Below are 25,759 nucleotides of genomic sequence, written 5' to 3' on the forward strand. Positions count from 1 at the left end.
CGGAAGCATAAAATTATAAAGAAACATTGATAGATTAAGTGAGTGGGCAAAACTGTAGCAGGTGGATTTCATCATAGGCAAGTGCAAGGTCAAGCATTTTGGACCAAAAAAGGATAGATGAGTATTCTTTAGGTGAAAAGCTAGGAACAGTGGAGGTTTAAAGAAATTTAGGGATCCATGTACACAGATCACTAAATGTAATGGTCAGGTACAAAAAATAATCAAAAAGGCTAATGGAATGTTAGCCTTTATATTTATAGGGCTAGAATATAATGGGGAGGAAGTTTTGCTACAGCTATACAAAGCCCTAGTTAGACCACATCTGGAGTACTGTGTGCTGTTCTGGGCACCGCACTTTAGAAAGGATATATTGGCCTTGGAAGTAGTGCAGCGCAGATTCACCAGAATGTTACTACAGCTCCAAGGGGTAAATTATGAGGCGATATTACATAAACTAGGCTTGTATTGCCTGGACTATAGAAGGTTAAGGTTTGATCGAGGTTTTAGGGTTTTGAAAGGAATTGATAGGGCAATTAGAAACTTTTTCCACTGGTGGGAGAGTCTAGGACAAGAGCACAAAACCTTAAAATCAGAGCCAGGTCATTCAGGAGAGAATTTAGGAAACACTTCTTTACACCAAAGTGGTAGAAGTGTGGAACTCTCCCACAAAAAGCAGTAGATGCTAGCTCAATTAATAATTTTAAATTGGAGATCGATACATTTTTTCTAGCCAAGGGTATTAAGGGTTATGGAACCAGGATACAAATCAGCTATGATCTCATTGAATGGCAGAACAGGCTCGAGGGGCTGAATGGCCTTCTGTTCCTATGTTCTTTCCCCGCTCCGTCTCCAGCTAATGCTGGCACGCTCCCTCCCCCATCCTCAACTCACCACTTCCAGCTTCTGCCTTTCCCCACCTCCTTCTCTCTGACTTCTCGTTTCCCCTTAACACAGCTCCGACCCGAATGCTGCTACTACAAGTGATTCCATCCACTGTATACGGTTAGTGGGAATTCCTGTTCTCAAATGCTGACATGTGAACTGGGCCCCCCAAGACATTGACTGCCAATGTGAAATACTGATGGTTAGTATGTATGGAAAGATGGAGTGATTAATAATGGCAAATTACTGTCATCACAATTAGTCTCATTTTGATGCTATCATTACATCAAAACAAGACCCAATTATTAAAGTGAAATCAACTTATTTCTTTTCAAGTATAAAACGTACATAACAGCTGCAGATAAATTTTATTCTTGAAAACATCTGTTCACCATATATTTTAAATAATCAAAAACGGGCAGAGTGGTTGTCACATTTTGATGATATCACACATGATGCAACCCAATTCTCTACAGTAAAAACTTGGCAGGAGGAAAGGGGGAAATTATGTGTGGGCAGATATGGATTTCATTACTACCAAACAAATTAGAAAATAAGGTACATATATTGTTTTTTTTTGCCTTACGCCTGGCTGAATATCTGTGCAGAGAAATTTGCCGCAGTGGGTTCCCCCATAATTGATACTGCAAAGTCAGCTGTGTGCATGGACCATTGGGTCCCAGGGCATAACGTTCAACAAGTGTCAGTTTTGGCTCAGTGGTAGCACTCTTGCCTCTGAGTTAAAGGTCGTGGATTCAAGTCCCACTCCAGAGACTCGAGCACAAGTGTCTTGCTGCATGATATGAGAGCCACGAGACATGTCTGTGTCTGTGCATTCCCTCAAATAGTGAGACCCACTGCGGGCGGTACAAAGTGGAATACAGTTCACGCAGGAAAAGACAGAAGAAACATCGAACAAACGATAGGAACAATACAGAAAGGACAAAAAGCAAATTGCTGCAGACGCTGGAAATCTTAACCAAAAACCAGAAAATGCCGGAAACACTGAATGGGTCAGACCGCGCCCGTGTAGAAAATAGACACGTTAATGTTTCAGGTGCAGATCCTTCACCGGAACCGGAGTGTTCAGACAAGGGCTCGGCACCTGAACCCAAATTGACTTACCTGTTCTCTCCGCAGATGCTGTCTGACCCGCCGAGTGTTTCCTCCATTTTCTCGGTTTTGTCTCCGATTTGCAGCATCTGTGGTATTTTATTTTTCATTTAAAATCTCCCCCCACATCTCTGAATCTCTCCTGCACAGGACCGCTCTGCAGAAGTTTAAGTGATTCGAAGACATTGTGGGTGAAATTGGTCTCGGGCGATAGATCAGGGGCAGCCCGTTTTGCGCTACCGCCTGATTTTCTTTTCAACAGGAGAAGAAAATCGGACGGGGCGTAAAATAGGGCGGGCGGTGAGCCACCGCCCGTTTTGCGCTGCCGCCCGGGACCAATCTCACCCCAGCCCAGATCGACTCCATGTACTGTTTAATACTCGTGGGTGATGTGCGAATGTAATCTTACCCGCAGAGTTACTTTTTATCGTGGACTCGTGCAATCCGGAGCAAATGTTCTGAAAGGCGGCCTCATGGTCGGGAGGGCTGTGGAAAGGCGGCGGCGGCGGCGGCGCGGCGCACAGTTCCCTCCGTTCCTCCGCTGCATTCTCCGGCTCGGAGGGGGCAGCCCCCGGCCCGCACAGCCTGGTGGCCTCGCAGTCCTCCTCCTCCTCCTCCTCCTGCTGCTCTTCCGCCGCCGCCGCCGAGTCGCAGTCCGTGTCCTCGGGGATTATGGGGATGCGCTGGCCCAGGTCGCCGGCCGCGAAGCGGTTGTGGACGGCCTCGTCGGCCAGGGTGTACTGCACGCTCACCGCGTAGTCCTCGGCGAAACAGCCGCTGCCGTGATGCACCTGTTTCTCCTCGTAAAAGCAGCAGGGCAGGCCCTCGTATTTGCCGGGGTCTGTCCGACACGAGCGGCCCGCGTTAATACTGTACAGAGTCTGCGAGGCAGTCCTAGACTCGGCGCTCCTCCCGCACGCATTGCAACAGGGCACGTTTAACAACGAAAAGTGACGGTCTGTTTTGCTGCCGTCCGCCCCTTTGCAGTCCAAGGGATGGATCTCGAAGCAACAAGCGCAGGCCTGCTCGGGCGATGCCGCCGCCGCCGCTGCTTCAGGTCCGCTCCAGCTGTTACTGTCCGCAGCAGAGCCCGAAGAGCACTCGGGCCTCCCTTCTGAGGTAGTGGCATTCGAATCCCTGTACTCGAGTGAGGAGTTGCTGCTATAGTTCATGTCCATGCTACAGTTTGAGAGCTGGTCCCCCGGGGACGGGGCCTGCACCGGCCTGCTGTCGCCACTGGGAGAGGTGCAGCTGTACGCCGGCAGCTCGTCCTCCTGCGGGCCCTCCATCAGCAAGCCCCCGCCGCCCCCGCCCCGGTTGGAACTCGACTCGCCGCCGCCGCCACCGCCGCCGCCGGCCCCGGCCCGGCAGGGGCTCCGGCTCCGGTAGACGTACGGGTCGTAGTCGCTGCTGAGGGAGCTGCGGAAGGTCGAGCAGCTGCCGTAGACGCCCTGGTTGCTGACCTCGGTGCAGTCCAGCATGGAGTCGCTGGAGGAGCAGTGGCACTGGCCGGAGGAGCTGGAGCTGGAGCTGCTGCTGCTGCTGTCACTGCCGGGGCAGTCAGCCAGGTAGCCGCTGCACACCGACCGGTGACCATGGTAACAGCTGAAGCTCGAGCTGCTGCCCCCGTCCAGGTGGGAGGCCGGGGGGATGTGCACCACCGTGGGATACAGCATGCTCCCGCCCGACGGGAAGGCACGGGAGGGTCCCTTATGATTAATAACCCCGGCCTGGGATTCAGTCTGCGGGTAACTTAGCCCTTGAATGTAATAATGTTGGTACATCGTCTCATACTGAGAAAAGCAGGCGGCCCTCGAGTAGTTCCGCCCGTTAAATTTAGGCCGTCGGAAGGTGTGAGTCTGAGGGTAGGCCCGGTGCTCCAGGTTACAGTGGTGAGCGCTCAGGCTGTGGTCCAAGTGGACAGGCGGGTAACTCCTGACATAGGCGCCCGACTGTGCGGGGAACAGCCCCTGCTCGCTGTGCTGGTCCACCGTCAGCACGGTGACGGGATTCCCGCGCGGATCCATGCTGGTCCTGGTGGGATACGTGGTCAGCTGGCTCGTCCTGTGGACTCGCCCGGGGTAGTGGACAGGAAGCACCACCCTCTGCCTGCTGCGTCCTTGGCTGTCGGCCTCTATGCAGACGGGGCCATTGCTTTCTTTTTTTCGTTCTGCGGAGAGAAATGAAGGGGTAAGTCGTGTTTTAAAAGACGGATTTATTTTTTTTTTAAAAAGCGTAGAGTGGCACCTCCGGTATCCGCGCTCACATTAACTTCGACCCACCGGACAGCTTTCTTTTGTTATTTGTAGCTGCTGTTCAGTCGCAAGTTTCCTGCACGATGTGGTTACATGGATTTTTTTTTTAGATTGGTAGTGAGGGAGAACTGTTTTTTTTTTAAATGGGATTTTCCGGGCTCCTAACTATGCAGTGATGGCTGTGTGTTTCCGTGGTGACAACATGTTGTCATGCACAAACATCATTCCTCTGCGCCTACGTGGTGGCCATAATCTCAAGGCCAGCATGTGCAGAATGTTGGACCTCCTTCCCCTTTACAGTGCAGATGGTGTACAGGAAAACATAATCCAGGCTGACAATTCAGTACAGTGCTGAGGGAGTGCTGCACTGTCAGAGCTGTTATCTGTCGGATGAGACGTTAAACTGAGGCCTGGTGTCCTGGCCAACATTTATCCTTCAACCAACACCACTAAAACGGATTATCTGTCCACTTATCTCATTGCTGTTTGCAGGACCTGGCCAAGTGCAAATTGGCTGCCGCGTTTCCCTACATTACAACAGTAAGGACACTCCAATGGAGAAGAAAATTGGACAGATTGTAAAATGGGCTGCCACTTCGGTATCACCTGCTTTGCACTACTGCCCAAAACAAATTTCACAGCGAGTGTCTTGTGTTTAGGGGTGTGCCTGTATTGCACAATATCTAACTCTATGATCATGTAAACCAGGGGTGTAACAATTCCCATCCCTTGTGATTTGAACTGTATGGTCATGTCTTTCACAAAAGTGCTTCTTCAATCTCATCAAAAGGAGGAGCGAGAAAACACTTGGTGTGATGAGGCTAGAAACAAATCATTGAGCTACTTTATTTCACAGTGAGTGAACATACAGAGCAACATTTTTGAACAGATTCACTTACTTTAATCAGCACTTGTTTTCATGTAATAATACAAAATAATGAGCATGCTATACTTCCCCACATTGGTGGGTCATCTTACTTAAATAAAACAAAGTAACTTAAAACTATGTTCCTCTATTCTCCTTCTGAGCCTGGCCAGAGCTTGCCTGGGCAACTTTATGTCTGCCTATCTTTTTTTATCTCCTTTTGTTCATGGCCTAAAAGAAACAGAAACTTTCCAGTGCAATGAGCAAGAGGTGTTTAATGATTGCTAAGGTAGGCTTATGAATTGGTTGTTGGAAAACATCCCATTAGCATATTAATCACCTTTTGACTAGGGTTTTTTTTAGAAAAACTTGTCAATATACTTAAAAACTCATCTTTTAAAAGTTTTTCTTTTTCTAAATCCTTTCTGTGGAAAACTAGTCAAAAAAGCCCAAAATATGACATACATACAGGCATGGAACAAGAACTAATGCCAAGTTCATTCGTATTTATTGAGGAAATCCATTATTGACTAGAATTTTAGTGAGATATGTGGAAACATATAAACAGGCTAGTAGGCCAGTGCAAATTTCCCTTTTGCCATTTAGACCAAATTATATATTTTTGATGCCTTTGTCTATTGTATTGAAGGATATGTACCGGAGAATGGAATGCTTTGCATTTAGTGACAGTGCAAGATCGGGAATAGCATACAAAGCAATTGTACTGTAAAGTTTCCCTGTTCAGTGTACCTGAAACCCAATCTCAGAAGAACAACTGTATGAAATCATCAAACATGCCAATTGTGCTGAATCATCAGATAGTACCTTGTACTGTTACCTCATGCCCACTTTAAACTGGATTGAGTCTGCTGCACTTAATTGAATGAGGACTTTTAACACGAAGAGGCATTTTCAGCCCAAGTCCATGGTGAAAGGATAGCATTCTATCAACAAACGAGCCAGTGACCTTGCTTGTGCGTACTAAGAAGTTTTTGCCTGAAGGGGTTTCCGATACGTAGTGTTAAATATACAGGGACCAAAAACTCGCCACTCCTCCTTGCATTCCCACCTTGACTCCACCTGAGGGGTCGCAAATTAGGCTGAGACTTGGATATGCTAGGTGCCTGCCTTCCATTGGGAGTTCCTGATGGCATGTAAGAAGCGAAGTTTTCATCTGCCCCAAACAAAGCCATCGGTGTAGGAGGGGGCAAGGCCGGGACTTCCATTGTGGGCGTTTTCATGTCTTCGGCCTACAAAACAACAGCCAGATCCTTGGTAGCTGGGCTGCCTGGTTCGACCAGGTATCCCACCCTGCTGAATAGCCCTCTGGTGGCCCTGGGTCATGGCCTGAATCCTCAAAAGTGGGGAGGGGGAAAAGTCAACGAACCCCCACCCGAATCCACCATGCAAGGCCCCATTTTGCGAACTGTCAACCTCGGTGGGCACCCAAGATGCACCCCTAGTGGGGCGGATGCCTGCCAGATCACTAAAGTTAGGGAATCTCTCTCTGACCCCAAAATGCTTGCCAGGAACAGCACGAGTGGTTCCCGGCAGACACATCCTGGCACTTATGCTGGGTTGCCGCTTCCGACGATTTTTGGCCTCTCAGTTGTCTTCTTTATTTTATCAATGGAAATCTAATGACTAATATTGGGAGACCGTCACACCCTTGACCCCAGGGAACTGGCCATGAACTCTACTAGGTTTGATGAGGATGAACTTACCAATGATATTGTGTCTGCAGTGCGGACAGGTGTGATGCTGTAGGAGCCAGGGATCCACACACTTCTTGTGGAATCGGTGTGTGCACGGGATCACACGCAGCTCCTGTCAACAAGAAAGTCATCATTTAGAAGAGGCTGGACATTTTAAAATGTAAAATTCAATGTGCCGAAAAGTACAGATGTAAAACTATAATTGACTGATTAACAAAGACTTGAGCCCCTGCCTGTGTACTGACCAAACTGTTGATAGAATCTAAGGAAGATAAACAGAAATAAAATATAAATGTGACATTAATCACCTATACAGGACCTTTGTAACTGTGGAGTACGTTTTTGGCTTTCTGTAAATCTAGAGTAGAAGTTCAACACATAATGGGGCACTAAATAATGTTTATAAAAGTAATCTGTAGGATCAAGTCCAATTATGTTTCAAGGCAAGGAAATGGAACTGATAGGTTTGAGTGCCCATTCAAGAAGAGAGGAAGTTTGAATCCCATTCTGGCTGACTCCAGTCCTCCCTCCCAGTCAAAGAAAATGCAACACAGTAGATAACAAACCCCGTTCCTTCCGCCACCATCCCTTTCCACAATGAGAAGATATTATGAGTACCTCACGCTGAATTCAATAACTGACAGAACTCTTGTATGGCTGACATTCCAGGTCACAGACCATAGCTCACATCTAAATGTTCTTAGTTGCACACCCACGCTTGGCAACCTTTCCTCCATATTTTCCTGTCCGCTTTTGTTCTTTGTATAAAAGCAGATGTTTTGACAACCGGCCAGCCGATATGCTGGCCTAAGGCTTCGTTTTGTTTTTTGTAGGCTTCAGTGAATGTAACATCCATGAAATGGCTTTAGATCTTGAGAGAAAAATGGTTGTAGGCCCTTGTTCCATATATTTATAACTCCTCACCTCGTCCTTTTTTGATTTCTACAATTCTCTTTATTCACCTTTCTTTGTCCTTCCCTGCTCAGCGCTCACTGTTCTGCTGCAGCCATGTCACATGATCACTCGGAGCAGCGTGAATTGGTATGGATTGTCCTGGATTGGTATGGCTGTTCCCAGCATTGACCTCTGACCCAAGATGGAAAACCCTTTCTCACAGGCTTACTTATACACAAGGCTTGCAATTGAAGACCGAATATTGATTCTCAAATTATACCGCTTTCAAAGTCATGGTATGAAGTCCAAAAGCAACATCAACAGCAATCAATACAAAAAGGTAATGCAATATTGCCATTGTTCCTTGGGGCTCACACTGATAAATTAGGCAGTGGGGATAACTCAACACAATTGAAACTGTTGCCTGATCCACATGAATACTTCCAAGTTTTTTTTAAAAAAACAGATCCATTTAAGATTCTGGAATTTTCCAGCAAATCAACTGAAACTGAAGAACTTTCAATGTTACTATTTGATCAAAAAAAATCCGCACAATTTGCTTTGTAAGATCTTGATGCTAATTAAGCTGACTATTCTATACCAAGTAATTTGCAAACTGTCTGAATCAACCAGGAAGCAGCTTTTTAAAAAAAAAATACTTTCCCCACCTCTCCGTCAACGTATCTTTCCAAACAGATAGCGCAGTCCGAGGTGGAGCTGCTGCTGAGCGTGTCTGAAGCACCACAGCTGCCTTCTCTAGGAACTTTGCTCTTTGACTTGAATTTTCTTGTCTCCATCTTCTCCAGGGCTTGGACTGCCATCCTATTCATCGAGCTCTGTAGTAGTATAGAAAGATTCGAATAAGTTACAATACAGTCAAGATTTGTTGCAGACTAATTCTTTGCCAGAAGCTCAAAACAGTAGAGTTCCTTACTTCCCTCAATCTTCCAATCCTCCTACAACCTACAGGCCTTGAAAATCCATCCCCTAACCATTACTACTTGATTTACTTCACCTTTTTTTCCCCATTCAACTTTGGTGCTGTCCTACGTTATGGGCCTTGACCCTTCACCTAGGGTTGCCATTTTAAAAAACAGTTAGTGATCTTCGTAGACGGTAATTTGCTGTAGGGATTTGGCTTCACTAATTTCTTCAATTTAATAATTGTTTGACTACAGCACGTGTATAGAATTACTCTTCAATGCATCAGGTATTGCATCATCTGCCTATTGCTCCCTTGCTGGATTATGGTCCCATGGGCACCAATTGTCCTCTGCTCCCTTGCCCAAGTGGCCATTGTTCATGTGTGAGCATTAATAGTGAATGTTAAAGTCTAGTCATCTGCAGGGGATATGACAGCTGGGGCCAATCCTATCCCTACCTGATGTCCACACATGTATACTTCCAGTTGGGGGCGGGGGGTGGTCTTTGAATGCCAATCAGCAGTGTGAACCCTGACTGTTTTCCCCTACTCCCCAACCCAGGGACATTGCAGCATCCCTTCACTTCCCTGCCTAAAGTTAGGTAACTGAGCATACAGTGGCAATCAATACCTCTGCCATTGCTGGTCTTTGTGGCTCGCTGGATAAACCCACTGAGCCATCAGGGGAGACCTTTGGTTTGGTTTGGTCATGGTCACTGTACAGGTTATACTCACTTGTAATTTAAGGCACCTCCACTATCCAACTTTTTTTTTTAAAAGACTGCTACAGGTTGGTGTTTGTTGGTTGACATGGTTTGGGCCGACTCTATTACGTACTGTACAGTGCACCATTCAAAACCTGAAGTCCGTGTGCATGCTTTAGACTTCGGAGTAAAGTCTTCACTCAATGCAGTTGGGTACAGAACGCCTTGTCTGATGGATTTGAATTAGAGAAAGTCAACCCAAGAAATACGCCAGCACAGTGTGGGGACATTTCCTCGATGCGCCACGTGTATCAGAATCGTAAGCTTGTTCTCTTTTAATAGGTTTATGATTTAATTCCACATGGCATGCAGAGGAAATCTTCTTCCAGTAATCGATGTGCTATTGACATGATTTTTATTGTCAGTTATTGAGATTGTGTCCCGTTTTTTTTAAAAAGACATAAAATATTTTGACAGTACATTCAAAATTGTTAAATAAGAACAGCCACGACAAGCTTCATAAAATAAATATGTATCCCAGTCATTTTATTCAACCACCAGATAATAAACCTTTGTGGTCCTGATGCTCGTTGTATGAAAGGTATGGACTCTGTTATACACTTGACAACTGGGCAGGTGATTGCATAGATCTAGGAATGGAATCAACTGCAGTCAGTTCCATTTATAAGGATACTCAGCTGCCGTATTAAAAGTGCTGCAAACGGTATATACAAAACAGTGAAGAAACTTGTAATGTACCATAATTTTAACTTGTAATATTAACATAAGTAAAGCAACAGTAATGAAGAAATTAATAGCACTAAAGAGTGACAAATCCCCAGGACCAGATGGTTTCCATCCCAGGGTTTTAAAGGAAGTAGGTGAGCAGATTGCAGATGCCCTAACTATAATCTTTCAAAGTTCTCTAGATTCTGGAACTGTCCCTCTAGATTAAAAAATTGCACATGTCACTCCGCTTTTTAAGAAAGGAGAGAGAGGGAAACCGGGGAATTAAAGACCAGTTAGCCTAACATCTGTTGTGGGGAAATTGCTGGAGTCTATAATTAAGGATAGGGTGACAGAACACCTCGAGAATTTTCAGTTAATCAGAGAGAGCCAGCATGGATTTGTGAGAGGTAGGTCATGCCTGACAAACCTGATTGAATTTTTTGAAGAGGTGACTAAAGTAGTGGACAGGGGAATGTCAACGGATGTTATTTATATGGACTTCCAGAAGGCATTTGATAAGGTTCCACATAAGAGACTGTTAGCTAAGATAGAAGCCTATGGAATCGAGGGAAAAGTACGGACTTGGTTAGGAAATTGGTTGAGCGAAAGGAGACAGAGAGTAGGGATAATGGGTAGGTACTCACATTGGCAGGATGTGACTAGTGGAGTCCCGCAGGGATCTGTCTTGGGGCCTCAATTATTCACAATATTTATTAACAACTTGGATGAAGGCATAAAAAGTCTCATATCTAAGTTTGCCGATGACACAAAGATTGGTGGCATTGTAAGCAGTGTAGATGAAAACATAAAATTACAAAGGGATATTGATAGATTAGGTGAATGGGCAAAACTGTGGCAAATGGAATTCAATGCAGACAAATGTGAGGTCATCCACTTTGGATCAAAAAAGGATAGAACAGGGTACTTTCTAAATGGTAAAAAGTTAAAAACAGTGGATGTCCAAAGGGACTTAGGGGTTCAGGTACATAGATCATTGAAGTGTCATGAACAGGTGCAGAAAATAATCAAGAAGGCTAATGGAATGCTGCTGGCCTTTATATCTAGAGGACTGGAATACAAGGGGGTAGAAGTTATGCTGCAGCTATACAAAACCCTGGTTAGACCGCACCTGGAGTACTGTGAGCAGTTCTGGGCACCGCACCTTCGGAAGGACATATTGGCCTTGGAGGGAGTGCAGCGTAGGTTTACTAGAATGATACCCGGACTTCAAGGGTTAAGTTACGAGGAGAGATTAGACAAATTGGGGTGGTATTCTCTAGAGTTTCAAAGGTTAAGGGGTGATCTGATCGAAGTTTATAAGATATTAAGGGGAACGGATAGGATGGATAGAGAGAAACTATTTCCGCTGGTTGGGGATTCTAGGAGTAGGAGGCACAGTCTAAAAATTAAAGCCAGACCTTTCAGGAGTGACATTAGAAAACATTTCTACACACAAAGGGTGGTAGAAGTTTGGAACTCTCTTCCGCAAACGGTAATTGATACTAGCTCAATTGCTAAATTTAAATGTGAGATAGATAGGTTTTTGGCAACCAAAGGAATTATGGGATATGGGCCAAAGGCAGGTATATGGAGCTAGATCACAGATCAGCCATGATCTTATCAAATGGCGGAGCAGGCACGAGGGGCTGAATGGCCAACTCCTGTTCCTATGTACCATGTCATAGAATTATAGAAAGGTTACAGCATCGAAGGAGGCCATTCAGCCCATCGAGTCCGCGCCGGCCCTATGCAAGAGCAGCCCAGCTAGTCCCACTCCCCACCCTATCCCTGTAGCCCTGCAAATGTTTTCCTTTCAAGTACTTATCCAGTTCCCTTTTGAAGGCCATGATTGAATCTGCCTCCACCACTCCCTTGGGCAGTGCATTCCAGATCCTAACCATTCGCTGTGTAAAAAAATCTATGTTCTCTGGTTCTTGACCCTTCCGCGAATGGAAACAGTTTTTCTCTATCTACTCTGTCTAGACCCTTCATGATTTTGAATACCTCTATCAAATCTCCTTGCAACCGTCTCTGTTCCAAAGAGAACAACCCCAGCTTCTCCAGTCTATCCATATAACTAAAGTCCCTCATCCCTGGAATCATTCTAGTAAATCTCTTCTGCACCTTCTCTAAGGCCTTTACATCTTTCCTGAAGTGCGGTGCCCAGAACTGGATACAACAGTCCAGTTATGGCCGAACCAGTGTTTTATAAAGGTTCATCATGACTTTCTTACTTTTGTATTCTGTGGCCCTCTATATGCTTTTTTGACCGCATTCTCAAACTGCCCTGCCACCTTCAACGATTTGTGCACATATACTCTCAGATCTCTCTGTTCCTATACCCCTATCAGAGTTGTGCCCCCAGCTTATATTGCCTTTCCTCGTTCTTCCTACCGAAATGTATCGCTTCGCATTTTTCTGCGTTAAATTTCATCTGCCATGTGTCCGTCCGCCCATGCCACCAGCCTGTCTATATCCTCTTGAAGTCTATCACTATCCTCCTCACTGTTTACTACCCTTCCAAGTTTTGTGTCATCTGCAAATTTTGAAATTGTGCCCTGTACACCCAAGTCCAAGTCATTAATGTATATCAAGAAAAGCAGTGGTCCCAGCACCGACCCTGGGGGAGCACCACATGCAATAGTCAGTGTGAAGTTATTTGTTTACTTATGTCACAACCATGCAAGATTCCTGGCAGGCCTGGTCCATCACTCATTGACCCTCCAGGTAAACAGTGTTATACCAGTAAAGCTAAATTTGTACCATATAAAGCACTTACCAAGGAGGGAGATAAGGATTGTAGCCAAAGTAACAAGACCAATAACTGCAGGTGTTTGTTCTGATGGTTAATGATGCAATTTGAACTCCGCTGTTGTGCTACAGCTTTAGCACATAAAAGGAGTACATTACATTTCTAATATTTTACCTATTTTAGTCACTGGCTCTCAAACCAGCACACAAATGTATTAAATAGGAATGCACAGAACTGGAAGAGACTGCTGCCGGTCTCAAAATTAAAAAAAAACCACTGGGTAATTTTGACTTTGGGCGATAGTGTAAAACGGGCAATATTAGATCAGCTACCCGTCATACATCTCTCTCGATTTATGTTTCCATGGGAAATGAAAATCGGGAGAGATGTAGGAAGTACGGCTGATCCGATATTGCTCGTTTCAGACTATTGCCCAAAGTCAAAAGGACTCCCCCCCCGCCCCCCATACTCCTGTAGCTCACATTTCCCTCGATCCCTTTCTCTTCCCAAATATCTATCCAGTTCCCTGTTTAATTTGTTGACACGATCCACTTTTACTGCCTTCCTGAGCATATTTACCTTCTTTATAAAATAGATCAGTCTAAACTTTCTGATCATTTTCACCCTTCTAAGCCTGTGCTCCCTTGTAGAAGTTGTGATTATGTGGAAGATATTATTCAGGTTTGGGTGTTTCCAAAGCCTTTAGAATCTGTACTGATTCTGTCAGATTAATGCTAAAAAAAAAGCAACCACTCAGACTCTTACCTGACTCCTGCGTTGTTTGAGCTTGATTTTAATGAGTAGAACCAGACAGACGAGAGACACCACCACAAAGAAAGCCAGGAAGATCCCCATATCAAAGTATTCTGTGGGCTGCTGGTGAGGTGGAAGGAAAGAAATATGTTAATAGCTGCTGTTAATCGCAGGGGTTGTTGACAGAACTGTAATATTGTTAAATTAAGCAGGTCCAGCCACAAATATTGTAATAATTGGTGACAAGAAACAATAGTGAGCATTGTTCATGAGGGGTATTCAGTCTTGCTATCACCTAAGCCTTTAATGCCATGCTAATATGCTTTTTGTGTGATATTCTTAATTCCCTCTAGCATCACCAATGACAGACCAGTAACTATCGGTACTTCACCATATTGTAGCATTGACAGTACAGAAATTACACTCCCTACCGTTACATTTTACTGAAATCCCAGTCACAACACAGAAACTACAGAAAAATTACTCTCTGCACTTACTGCTTTCAGGTACTGGAGTGCTTGGAATACAAAACTAACATCTAGATTACAACATACATCACCAGCCAATATTTAAATGGACGAGGCACTGTTAAAATTGGAATTATTGTGTTGGATATCGTACAGGGCAGTCCGTAAAGTACATATATTGTTTTTAAAACATTTTCCCGCTTGCCAATCAGACTCCCCACAAGTTAGGGGTACCAACCCTCCCGGAATGACCAGGAGTTTCCCGGAATCAGAGGTTCCTCCCTAGTGCTGCCTCCAGCAGCCCGAGAGATCAGCGATTTAAATTGCCTGCCGCAATGCACACCCCCATGCCATAACGTCACCAGCTGCTGTTGGAGAAGCCCCCAGCTCGGTAATGTCACCCAGAGAGAGCCACAGTTGGGGGAGGGCTGGAGGGTCGGGAATCGGGGAGTCTCGACATTCCGGGGATGGGGGGTGGGGTTGATATTGAGGATCTCTGAAATCATGGGGGAAGGGGCTATGAAATCAGGAGGTCTGAAATCAGGTTGGACTCGAGTGTGTGTGGTGGGGGGAAAGAGAGGGAGACTGGGGAGAGATGGGTAATGTGGGCTCGGGGACCGAGTGAGACTGGGGATGAGGGATCAGTGGGAGAGATGGGGAATGAGAGCTGGGGAAGCGAGGGAGAGAAGGAGACTAGGGGTCGGGGGATTGGGGCTCAAGTTGGGGGGGGGAAATGGGTTGGGGGTGAGCTTGGGAACCAGCATTTCCCATAGAGCCAGGTGCAGCAGCAGCAAGGTGGTGAGTGGCAGTGAGAGAGGGGAAGCCAGTAAAGGGGTGAGTGAAACCTGGGGACCTTACTATGGGTAAATAGTGGAAGATTATTTCCACTGATGGGCAAATGGGGAACTAGGGATCGGAAACCAAGGATTCTCACTGGAAGAAACTAGGGAGAAGGGAGGAGTAACGTTCTTGAACTGAGGGCTATTAGACCGTGGGATACTTCACCACATGTGGATATTGAGGTAGAGACTAAAACTTAATTTCAAAGGGAATGGGATATATATTTGAAAAAGAGGAATATAAATAGATCTTGCGGTGAGGGGGTTGAAAATGAAATTACAGGAGAGAAGGTCAGCACTGGGAGCCAAATGGCCTCTTCCTGTGCTGTAATTTCTATAATTCTATGAAAACTTTCCTTTATCGAGCCCAAGCTCAGGGAGTGGTTTAGAAATGTTGGTGCTCAGCTGAATTTAGGACGATATGCCCTGTGACAACTGCCCCAAACACTGAGCCCACCGCCTTGTGTGTGATCTCTTGGTTTAGTTCCGGTCGGTCTGAACATTACCACTTTACCATTAGTTATCAGTGCAATTTCAATGAGTTACCATTAGTTACTGGTAGAATTAAACTTCCTCCCATCTCTGGTTTCCCCTCTGCTAATCGCTCCCCCACCATCGGTTTCCCCTCTTCGCCTACTCAAGGGGGCCTCCTGGTTCTTTGAATTTGTGGCACAACAGCTGCTGGCACGAAACCACGAGCAAAAATACTCAACTACAGGGGACCCAACCTTTATAAGGTAAATGTAATAACTTTTTTAGAAGTCACTTGATCAAATGTCATGTGAGCAGATGTCATGTGGTCAGAATGTCACGTGACTAAACCTCCAGGAATGCCTCCAACCAGAGTTGGCAACCTTACCACAAGTACCTACACTTTGAGTATCTCCCTCCAAAAGTTAATTCAGTCAACTGTTTGGAAGAGTCGTTCACTGCTCCTCACCCAACAAAATTGCCTTAATCTTTCTGCCCACACCCAAGGTCTCATTTTTCATTCATCCTTACAGGTAGGCCCAATTCCTTTCTGACAGCGAAGGCACAACACAGATGTCCAGGTGCAACCCTTCTCTCAAGTCTTCCCCATCAACCCTCAGCCTATTAAGACCAACATGGTGAGCTGAGAGCTGGATCCTGATCCGTAGGGCCTGCCCAACACTGCAGCACCAGACGGCAGCTACAGAATATGATCCCTGGTAAGAATCCTGGGAATCCCTAAGTTCATGCAATAAAAAAAAGAATTAAACTTATTCGGTCACCATGAAAGTAGTGTCCCCAATTATAGATCATTGTATCTAATCTGTTCTTTCTGCTAGAAACCAATAGATATGCATTGCATTATTCTATATTATTTAAACTAATCAGCTGAACGTATGTGCAGAAAATACACTTTGATGTGGAAGGGTTAATGCTGAACTGTCTCCAAACATGGTGACATCACTGGGTCGCTAGCATGTCAGTGAAGAATGTTGGCCCCCAGATGTGATGTCATCTCGCTTCCACACCCTTGTAAGCCTGGAGTTCTTTTTCAGGAAATATTCCGATATATAAACCGATTTGCATGAAAATCTCTAGGTCAGAACAATACTCAAATATTAAATAGGTGGAGTTGGATTCCATTATTTTCAAAGAACTTTAAAAAGTCTTTTTAAAGTAGAGACCTCGTTTTTTTTTCTTTGCTAATCATTTGTATCATTTTTATTTCTTGTGCAGAGAGAGTAGCCTTTCATTAGAAACAAGGAGTGGACCTGTGGAAACTGGAGAGTCTTGTGTCCACTCTCTGAAAGCAGATGCTTTCCACCCGGTGTTCTAGATATTGGATATACTGGGAGGTTATTTCCAACTTCACTGCCCTAGCGTTAACCTGGCGGAGTGGATTGTTGGCCTGTTGAATCTGCACAATCTTTGTTCTATTGACTTCAAGGGAATGAAAAGCGGGCAGGTTTTACAATGGGCACATTACCATCTAGGCAGTGAAGTTGAAAATTACCTCACACGCTTCTATAATTTCCAAGGGAAATGATGGTACACCCCATCACTTCTGTATTGGTTCCATTCAGTTTGAATACGGATATACCGGGATTTTGGATACAGCTACTTAATACAGAAACTGCAGAAATACCTTTTTTTAAACAAAATGGTACTCACTCAATTAGCGAATGGCTCCCAAAAACCATTCCTGAATGAATTAGTGGCAGTTGTTAGCTAGACTTTACCTTCTTGTAACGAACAACAACAAAAAAAATTCCAATCCTGACCTGACTGAGCCAGCAAGTCAGTAAATGCATGACCTAGCATGGAACTGAATTCATACAGACCAGGAAGGGCCCAAATTTGATCGCAGGTCTGTGCTGTTAACGCAGTCGAGGCAGTGTTAAGGGAACAAAACCAACCAGGGTTCCTGTGATGCCGTGACCCCTGCTGCTGGCTGTTTATGGATGCCGGTTAAGGACAGGACTACGCTCAGCCTTCATGCTCCCCACCCCCTTTTCTGCAATCAAAAAGCCCTGGTGTCATTCATGGCCCAGGCTTACGCTCAAAGAATGGGCAATATACTGGAAGCCGACCAGCATCTGCGGAACCCACGTGAGTTAGAATGTGGGATTCTCTGCTGTAAACCTTTGCTGATGCAGAGTCCATCAATTCTTTTAAAAGGGAATTAGATAGTTGCTTGAAAAGAGGAAAATTAAAAGTGGGGAATGAGCAGGAATATAGGATCAGACTAGATAGGTCATGTAGACTTTATAGGCTGAATGGCCTGAATCTGTGCTGTAGCATTTTATGAGTCTATGATAACAGCCACGTCAGCTCCTTCAGTAGGGAGAAATACAACAAAACAATCTTTTCTATGGTAGACCACTCAATGGAACAAGCATTGCCGCCCAAAAATGTACTGTTGAAAGGATCAGTCAGTGTAGTGGTCACTAGTTGGACTTCAACCTCTTCAAACAAACAAAAAAAAACTCCAGTCTTGAATTATAAATATAATAAAAGATTATTAATAAAGGAAGCCCCATTCACCTTGAATAATAAAAACAGCCAAGTATTAAAACAAGTATTGTTTTTGAATCTGGCAACACAAATGTTCAACAACACTGAGCTATTAGCAGAAGCAAATAATGGAGAGCTCAGTTTAGAATTACATTGGCCAGCAGATGGAGGCCTAGCTGCACAATAAAGCCTCAGCCAAAGTTATTCATCATACTGTGAAGCACATTTCAAAGGCATTCTCCTGTCATGAACTCATCTTTCATGTCAACCCACATGGATTTTAATTTAGCAGGAAGGCTTGGCAGGCAAAGTGTCAAATTAATTTTTCAGTTACACTGTGTGGTTGGTTCCTGCATAACTGGAGAAATCATTGGGGAGAGTTTTTTTTTGCCACTCAGTGAATCAAACAGAAATTTAGGTCAAAGACAAGGGATACTTCAGTGATACCAGGCTAGCATCCGTCCATTTTTTATTTTCTGGAACTTCTCGCAAGCAGTGTCTCTCAGCTGGGGTTGGCTGGATGATGTGCGTGACAGATTTCGCTACAATTAATGGCAATTCTTTTTCATAACGGAATATACAAACATTTTTTTTTCCAAAGGACAAAGAAACAGCCGTCAAGCCCATTACTTCCACGTGTGTCTAACTTGTCATATTGACTATCGAATTAAAGGGGCGCTTCCTTCATGAACAAAAACAGTAAACCTTTTCTTGTTTCCAGAATTGTCTAAGTCACTGGGCCTAATTATGTGTTCTGATACAATTTACACATCTGGATTTTAAATGAGTGAAAAAATAATTGCCAAACATTTTTTAAGAGGGTGGCCCCTTAATCTCCTAAGGGAGGTGAAAACGGGATGTCATCTTTTTCCCCCTGAACCCCTAAACTAATCCAGCTAAACTCCAGGATATCAATCTAATGCTGCAACCTACATTATTCAACCATAATGAATTGCATTCCATAGATGCCATTCCCATGGTGGCAGCAGCATGGGCCCATCAGTAGTGCATTTGATCATCTATATATGTATTTACCTTTGTAACCTGCACTCCCATTGCTAACTAGTTGTTTATCCGCGCTCTCTAAAGGGAGTTAATCAACATAGTCTGAACTGGCTTTGCTAGAAGTCCATTCCATCTACTTTACAAGAGGTGGGGGAGGTCAGAGCAAATTTCTTCCAATCTCACTTGGGGCTTGTTAATTTTGCATTGGTGGTGGGAGAGTAATCAGCGTTTGCAATACTTTTGCTGAAATTATTATTCTTGAGTCATGGTGAAATGGATATGACAACACTGTCTTTGTGCAAACTGTGGCAAGATTTTAAGCCACTGTGTGCATTTGTATTGTCAATATTGTAACAATTGCATTTGAAAGGAAATGCTACTTCATGTTCTAATTTCTGAGGCCACCAACAGCAATTCTCTGTTATTTCCTGTCTTGATTATCCCAGGAAAACCACATGCAGTCGCTTTGCTGGTACAACAGAGGTAGGAAACCTGTTAGATAGACCAAAGTAGTCACCAAAACAAATGGGGTCCCTAATGACAACTAAACTGGAATCAGCTGGGATCTGCAGAGGAGACCGACTCAATCAGGAGAAGAGCAACCTAATTAGAAGCAAATTGACCTAATCAGGAGGAGCATAGGAGATCAACCTAATCAGGAGAGGTATAGAATGACCCAATCAGGAGAGGTATAGAATGACCCAATCAGGAGAGGTATAGAATGACCCAATCAGGAGAGGTATAGAATGACCCAATCAGGAGAGGTATAGAATGACCCAATCAGGAGAGGTATAGAATGACCCAATCAGGAGAGGTATAGAATGACCCAATCAGGAGAGGTATAGAATGACCCAATCAGGAGAGGTATAGAATGACCCAATCAGGAGAGGTATAGAATGACCCAATCAGGAGAGGTATAGAATGACCCAATCAGGAGAGGTATAGAATGACCCAATCAGGAGAGGTATAGAATGACCCAATCAGGAGAGGTATAGAATGACCCAATCAGGAGAGGTATAGAATGACCCAATCAGGAGAGGTATAGAATGACCCAATCAGGAGAGGTATAGAATGACCCAATCAGGAGAGGTATAGAATGACTCAATCAGGAGAGGTATAGAATGACCCAATCAGGAGAGGTATAGAATGACCCAATCAGGAGAGGTATAGAATGACCCAATCAGGAGAGGTATAGAATGACCCAATAAGGAGAGGTATAGAATGACCTAATAAGGAGAGGTATAGAATGACCTAATCTGGAGACATATAGAATGACCTAATCAGGAGTAACATGGAATGGCCTAATTAGGTCATTCTCCTATATTGCTCCTGATCAGGAGGAGCAGGGGTGCTTGGGGCCCGATACTTCCACACATTACGTGGAGAATGGAGGAATGATTTAAAATTTAGTAATATACGCTCCTGTCTACTCGCATAATGGAGTTTTTTTTTGTTCTGGATGTGGGCGACACTGAAAAAGCGCATTTATTGCCCATCCCCAAATGCCCTGAGAAGAAGGTAATGAGCCTTCTCCTTGAACCACTGCAGTCCTTGTGATGGTGGTCCTATAGTGGTGTTAAGTTGGGAATTAACCCAGTAACAATGAAGGAACGGCGATATATGTCCAAGTCAGGATGGTGTGTGAGTTGGAGGGGAACTTAGAGTAGATGATGTTCTCACAACATTGTTACTTTTGTCCTTGTTGGTGGTAGAGGTCTCAGGAGATGGAGGTGCTGTCAAAGTGTTTTTGGTGAGTTTCTGCATTTCATCCTGTAGATCATACATACTGCATCCAGACGTTTTTACTACGTTAAAGGCACTATATCAATGCAAGTTGTTGTTTTGCCGGTGATGGAGGCAGTGGAATTGAGCCTGGGAATAGGGTTGTCAATCAAGCAAATTATACGTCTAGGATGGTGTTGAGCTTCTTGAATGTTACTTAAGAAAAGACATACTTGCTCTCGAGGCAGTACAAAGAAGGTTCACTCGGCTAATCCCGGGGATGAGGGGGTGGACATATGAGGAGAGGTTGAGTAGATTGGGACTCTACTCATTGGAGTTCAGAAGAATGAGAGGCGATCTTATTGAAACATATAAGATTGTGAAGGGGCTTGATCGGGTGGATGCGGTAAGGATGTTCCCAAGGATGGGTGAAACTAGAACTAGGGGGCATAATCTTAGAATAAGGGGCTGCTCTTTCAAAACTGAGATGAGGAGAAACTTCATCACTCAGAGGGTAGTAGGTCTGTGGAATTTGCTGCCCCAGGAAGCTGTGGAAGCTACATCATCAAATAAATTTAAAACAGAAATAGACAGTTTCCTAGAAGTAAAGGGAATTAGGGGTTACGGGGAGCGGGCAGGAAATTGGACATGAAGCTGAGTTCGGATCGGTCAAGGCCCTGTGCTGGCGGTGCAGGCCCAGGGGCTGAGTGGCCGGGTCCTGCTCCTACTTCTTGTGTTCTTTAGATTTGTGGTTGGGATCAGATCAGCCATGATCTTATTGAATGGCGGAGCAGGCTCGAGGGGCCGATTGGCCTACTCCTGCTCCTAGTTCTTATGTTGTTGCGGCTGCACCCATCCAAACAAGTAGTGCGTTTTCCATCACACTCCTGACTTAAGCCTTGTAAATATGGTGGTATACAATTCTGCTGCTGCTGGTGGCCCAAAGTGCCTCATGGATGCCCAGTTTTGGGCTGCTTGACTTTAGTCTGCCCTGCTTAGTAGGGTGGTAGTGTCTCACCACACAATGGAGATACAAATCTATCTTCACAAGGACTGTATGGTGGTTATTTCTACCAATGCTATTGTGGACAGGCATATCTGACAGGTAGGTTGATGAAGATGAGGTCAAGTAGATTATTTCCTCGTGTTGGTTTCGTCACCAACTGATGCAGGTCCAGTCTGGTAGTTGTGTTCTTCAGGATTCAACCAGCTTGGTTAGTGGTGGCACTGATTACATTCTGTGCCCACCAAGTGATGTTCAATATGGAGGAGTACTGATTTATCATTTCAGAGAGGGAATGTAAGGTGATAGTTAGCAGGAGGCTTCCTTGACCTTTTTTACCTCATGCCATGTCAGCTTACGGGGTCCAAAGTCAATATGGAGGACTCCCAGAGACACCACAACCCAACTGTATACCACTATACCCCCACATCTGGTGGGCCCATCCTGCCATACCTAATGATGGAGGAGTCTGGGATGTTGGCTGATAATTCTGTGAGTCAGGCTGTTACTTGACAAGTATGGGTCAGCTCTTCCAACAAAGGCACTTGGTAATGAGGACTCGGCAGAGTTCGCTTGGCCAAGATTGCCTTAGTTTATCCTGATGCATTGCTGATAGGTCCGTTTCTGTCTAATTTTCTTATTATTATTGAACTTTGTAACAATTATTTATAACTGGATAGCCACTTCAGAGGGCGTAGTGTGGGACTAGAATTACATGTAGTAATACCAAGTAGGAGTAGCAAGGCTCCCTTCCCTAAAGAACATTAGTGAGCCAATTGAGTTTTTACAACAATTCAGTTTTCTTGTGCTAGCCCACAAATTACCAGATTTATTTAATTCAATCCAACAATTTGTCACTGTAGAATTTGAACTTATGGCCCCAGGATTGCTAGGCCAGAACCATAACCACTAGACTACCATATCCTCCTAAAACAGCCTCCTGAAAGATCTGAAAGCTATGGACATGTAAATAAATAACCCCAGGAGATTTGGAAAGTTCACTATTTGGTCAAACTCATATGACCACCTCAGTTCTGCCAGGTTGTCCATGAAGAACAAATGAAGACCATTTTCTGCAAATGAGATCAGCAGCCACCCAGGGCATGCAACGTGATGTTGACACCAGTTGGTACTAGCTACGTCCCCAGAGGACACTCAAAGTGAATGATTTGTCAGAAAAGGACTGTTTTGTTAGGTCTAACGGTCTTTCCATATTCCTAAAAGATTGTCACCACTCTTCTGATCTTCATATGTTTAGTTAACAGTCTGCTTCTTGACAGAATATTGAACCACTACCTTACAATTAGCTGCGTGTTCATTGGGTCTATGTTTGAAATTCTTGGACACAACAGCTTCTCTGACATGGAGTGGAGGAAGAAACCAGCTTCCATCAGATCAGTCACCTTGCTGTTGTCTTTACAGCTGGTGTAGTAAGACCATGTTATCAGAAACACAACAAAAGCCAAAGCTGTGTGGTGTCCAAAGTGTAGATAATTTATAGATAACAGAACCTCTGGTAATAAGATTTCCTACTAATTGCCTTTCAGCTGGCTTGCAGAGCTTTATAAATACCAGCTGCCGATTAATCTGCGACCAAGCCTCCAAAGGAATGTTAAATATGATATTATGCATAAGAATCTGAAGCCCAATAGGTTTTCTTTGAAGTGCACTTATAAAGTAAATTATAGTCCCCGGGTTCAATCTCTGGTCTGTGCTGAGTTAGCTGATCTCTCTATGGGGTTGCTACAGCCAAGCTCAGTAACCCTTGGCTAAGGAAATAGGGCTCCTGCTACTGATCTTTATCTAGTGCTCCTTGCCGGAGGTGGACCTGTGAGGGAGTTGGGTGAGGACAGGATCAGGCTCGGCTGTGACTATGTCCCCCAGGCCACCAGTGTAGCCAGGCAATGTACTGTACGCAAATATGTACATTTTTTTTTCCCTTGGAGATGATGCATCTGCTTGTGCTGCAGCAGCTAATCTACCTCTACAAGTAATCTGGTTTGGGGGAGGGGGTGCGGTTGAGACATTTCTGAATCGGGGTGTAGTAAGTCAGGCTATTATATTACAGACATAGAATTTACAGCTCAGAAACAGGCCATTCGGCCCAACAGGTCTATGCCAGTGTTTATGCTCCACGTGTGCCTCCTTCCACGCTACTTCATGTAACCCTATCAACATATCCTTCTATTTCTTTCTCCCTCATATACTCATTTAGTTTCCCCTTAAAGGCATTTATGCTATTTGCCTCAACTACTCCATGTGTAGCAAGTTCCACATTCAAAGCACTCTCTGGGTAAAGGAGTTTATTCCTGAATTCTTTATTGGATATATTAGTGACTATCTTATATTTATACATCTGTATTTCCACTGATGAGGTTCAGGTAGGATTTTTTTGTGTATTTTGTATAAGGAGAATAACAACGAAAATGCAAATAGAAACACTGAATGGAAAAAATGGATGCTTTGTGAATTCGGGAGGGTGGCAAGATATGGAGAAAATATACTGGTTACCAATGGGCCAGTCACAAACTTTCCACAGTCCAATACATCTTCCAGCAGCCCTGATTCAGCCAGTAATGATTAATTCTGCACCAGATCTTCTGCATACAAGAAAGTTCCAAGCAACACCACCGTCTGGCTGGTGTCCTACAGGATAAACGGTGGATGAAGTTTAGGAATTGACATTATCTATGGGCTTTTCTGGGTTGATCCAGAATGTTGATGTGCGGCTTGCAGCAGGATTTATGACCCTGGCAGTAAGCTTTTGTGCTGTTCCAGTCGTAATCTTGACAGACAGCATGGCAACACATCTTTCTAGTGTTGTGTGGGACTTGGACTAGGCTACCCTTGTCAAGCTTGTTAACGTGTGTGGCTTTAAACTGTCCCGAGTCCAGCAGAAGATGGGCTTTGGTTGCAGCTGCCAATTGGGCCTACAATATTTAATCACTGGACAGATGCATGCTTCGTAAGAATGCTTCGTTATTGGCAATGACGGGTAGGGCTGGGCTTTCTCGAGGATTCCATTTTTTTCCCAGCCATCTTTACCTTTATAAACACATTGGATCTGGAGTGGAGCAGACCAGTAACAAAGAGATGAATGTGTAACAGAAGAGAGGGAAATAGAAAGTGAGCGGGCAACATAAAAGTTGTTAACCCCCTCTCCCCAAATTCTCATTTCTAACTTTTTCCTCCCCCCAAAAAGTTTAAATTTAGGTTGATCCATCGAACTACACAATTAAGTTCATGTTTGACTCTTTATTCTGGATCTCAGCTACAAACAGTAAGCATCGGCTGGAATGGCCTCAGTGAGTTGTCCTGTCTGTCAGGCACAACACTCACATATGCAGTTTTGTCGCAATTTCCGTCTAACTCTGTTCACAGAAGTAATATGCAAACAAAAAAAGTATAAAATAGTCATTCTGTTTGACGTAATAATGTTTTTTTTCTCAGATTTGCTGTTGGCACTGATAATCATCTAGCATTTCAGCAGTCACTCACTTTTGGTTTGTTTTTTTATGATGAGGGACCAGTTTTGTGGAGAGACAACAGAAGCTGGGATTGTTCTCGTTAGAGCAGGCTCGAGGGGCTGAACGGCCTACTCCTGTTCCATTGGTCCTAGGTCCGTACAGGCCAACAATGCACTGCACAGTTAGGCCTTGTGTGAGAGTCCCTGAGCATACAGGGTTAAGTGCACATAATCCATGTGACCCTTCTTCACCTCCACCCTCAACACAGCTTTATTCAGTTTGACCCCTAACCGTACACTTTTGTGTAGCTGCACAGTGTTTTATAAACTTTGAACTGTTACCACAGGCTCCATCATTACAGAACTAGGGTATCCACAGTACGAGCACTTTGGTTCCATATTTAAATAAAATGTTTTGTTACAGATTCTACTCTGATGAAAGTTTCATTTCCGTTCTGTGAAGACTGAAATGAAAAGCTTATAATTATCCTTTCAATTTTTGATGAATATACTGCTTCATCTTCCAGTAGTTTTATTTTTGATGTACATTTATGGCTACAAATTCTACACGGATATTAAATGGAAGTTATTTAAAATGGCTTTAAAATGACACATAATAACTCTCAACATTGCTAAGCTGGGACAGTCTCGATATACACTAGAAGTGCTAAAAGCCTGTCGTGTTACA

The 25,759-nt window shown here is 44.3% G+C and overlaps 1 protein-coding gene and 1 long non-coding RNA gene across 11 annotated transcripts in view; one reads left to right on the forward strand and one right to left on the reverse strand.

The window, feature by feature from the left end:
• znrf3 (zinc and ring finger 3) overlaps nt 1-25,759 on the reverse strand; it is a 228,316-nt gene that overhangs the window by 12,439 nt on the left and 190,118 nt on the right. For 3 of the 4 annotated variants that reach the window (XR_010967188.1, XM_068005680.1, XM_068005682.1), the window contains exons 5-8: nt 13,597-13,707; nt 8,393-8,560; nt 6,840-6,942; nt 2,405-4,165 (exon numbers count right to left, since the gene is read on the reverse strand). Coding sequence is in view for 3 of the 4 variants with exons in the window: in XM_068005680.1 (XP_067861781.1) it covers nt 2,405-4,165; nt 6,840-6,942; nt 8,393-8,560; nt 13,597-13,707 (2,143 nt within the window). In the remaining variant the exon portion in view is untranslated. The remainder of the gene's footprint in view (nt 1-2,404; nt 4,166-6,839; nt 6,943-8,392; nt 8,561-13,596; nt 13,708-25,759) is intronic. The other variant, XM_068005681.1, reaches the window with a different exon arrangement.
• The window catches only part of LOC137342055 (uncharacterized), a 51,360-nt gene continuing 28,060 nt past the window's right edge, over nt 2,460-25,759 (forward strand). For 2 of the 7 annotated variants that reach the window (XR_010967194.1, XR_010967192.1), the window contains exons 1-3: nt 2,470-4,185; nt 7,817-8,064; nt 15,895-16,080. This is a non-coding gene — a long non-coding RNA (uncharacterized lncRNA). Of the gene's footprint in view, nt 4,186-7,816; nt 8,065-15,894; nt 16,081-25,759 lie in introns of all 7 variants that reach the window. The other 5 variants (XR_010967190.1, XR_010967193.1, XR_010967189.1 and 2 more) reach the window with 5 other exon arrangements.

The sequence above is a fragment of the Heptranchias perlo genome, chromosome 25 (assembly GCF_035084215.1).
Source record: "Heptranchias perlo isolate sHepPer1 chromosome 25, sHepPer1.hap1, whole genome shotgun sequence".
Taxonomy (NCBI): domain Eukaryota; kingdom Metazoa; phylum Chordata; class Chondrichthyes; order Hexanchiformes; family Hexanchidae; genus Heptranchias; species Heptranchias perlo.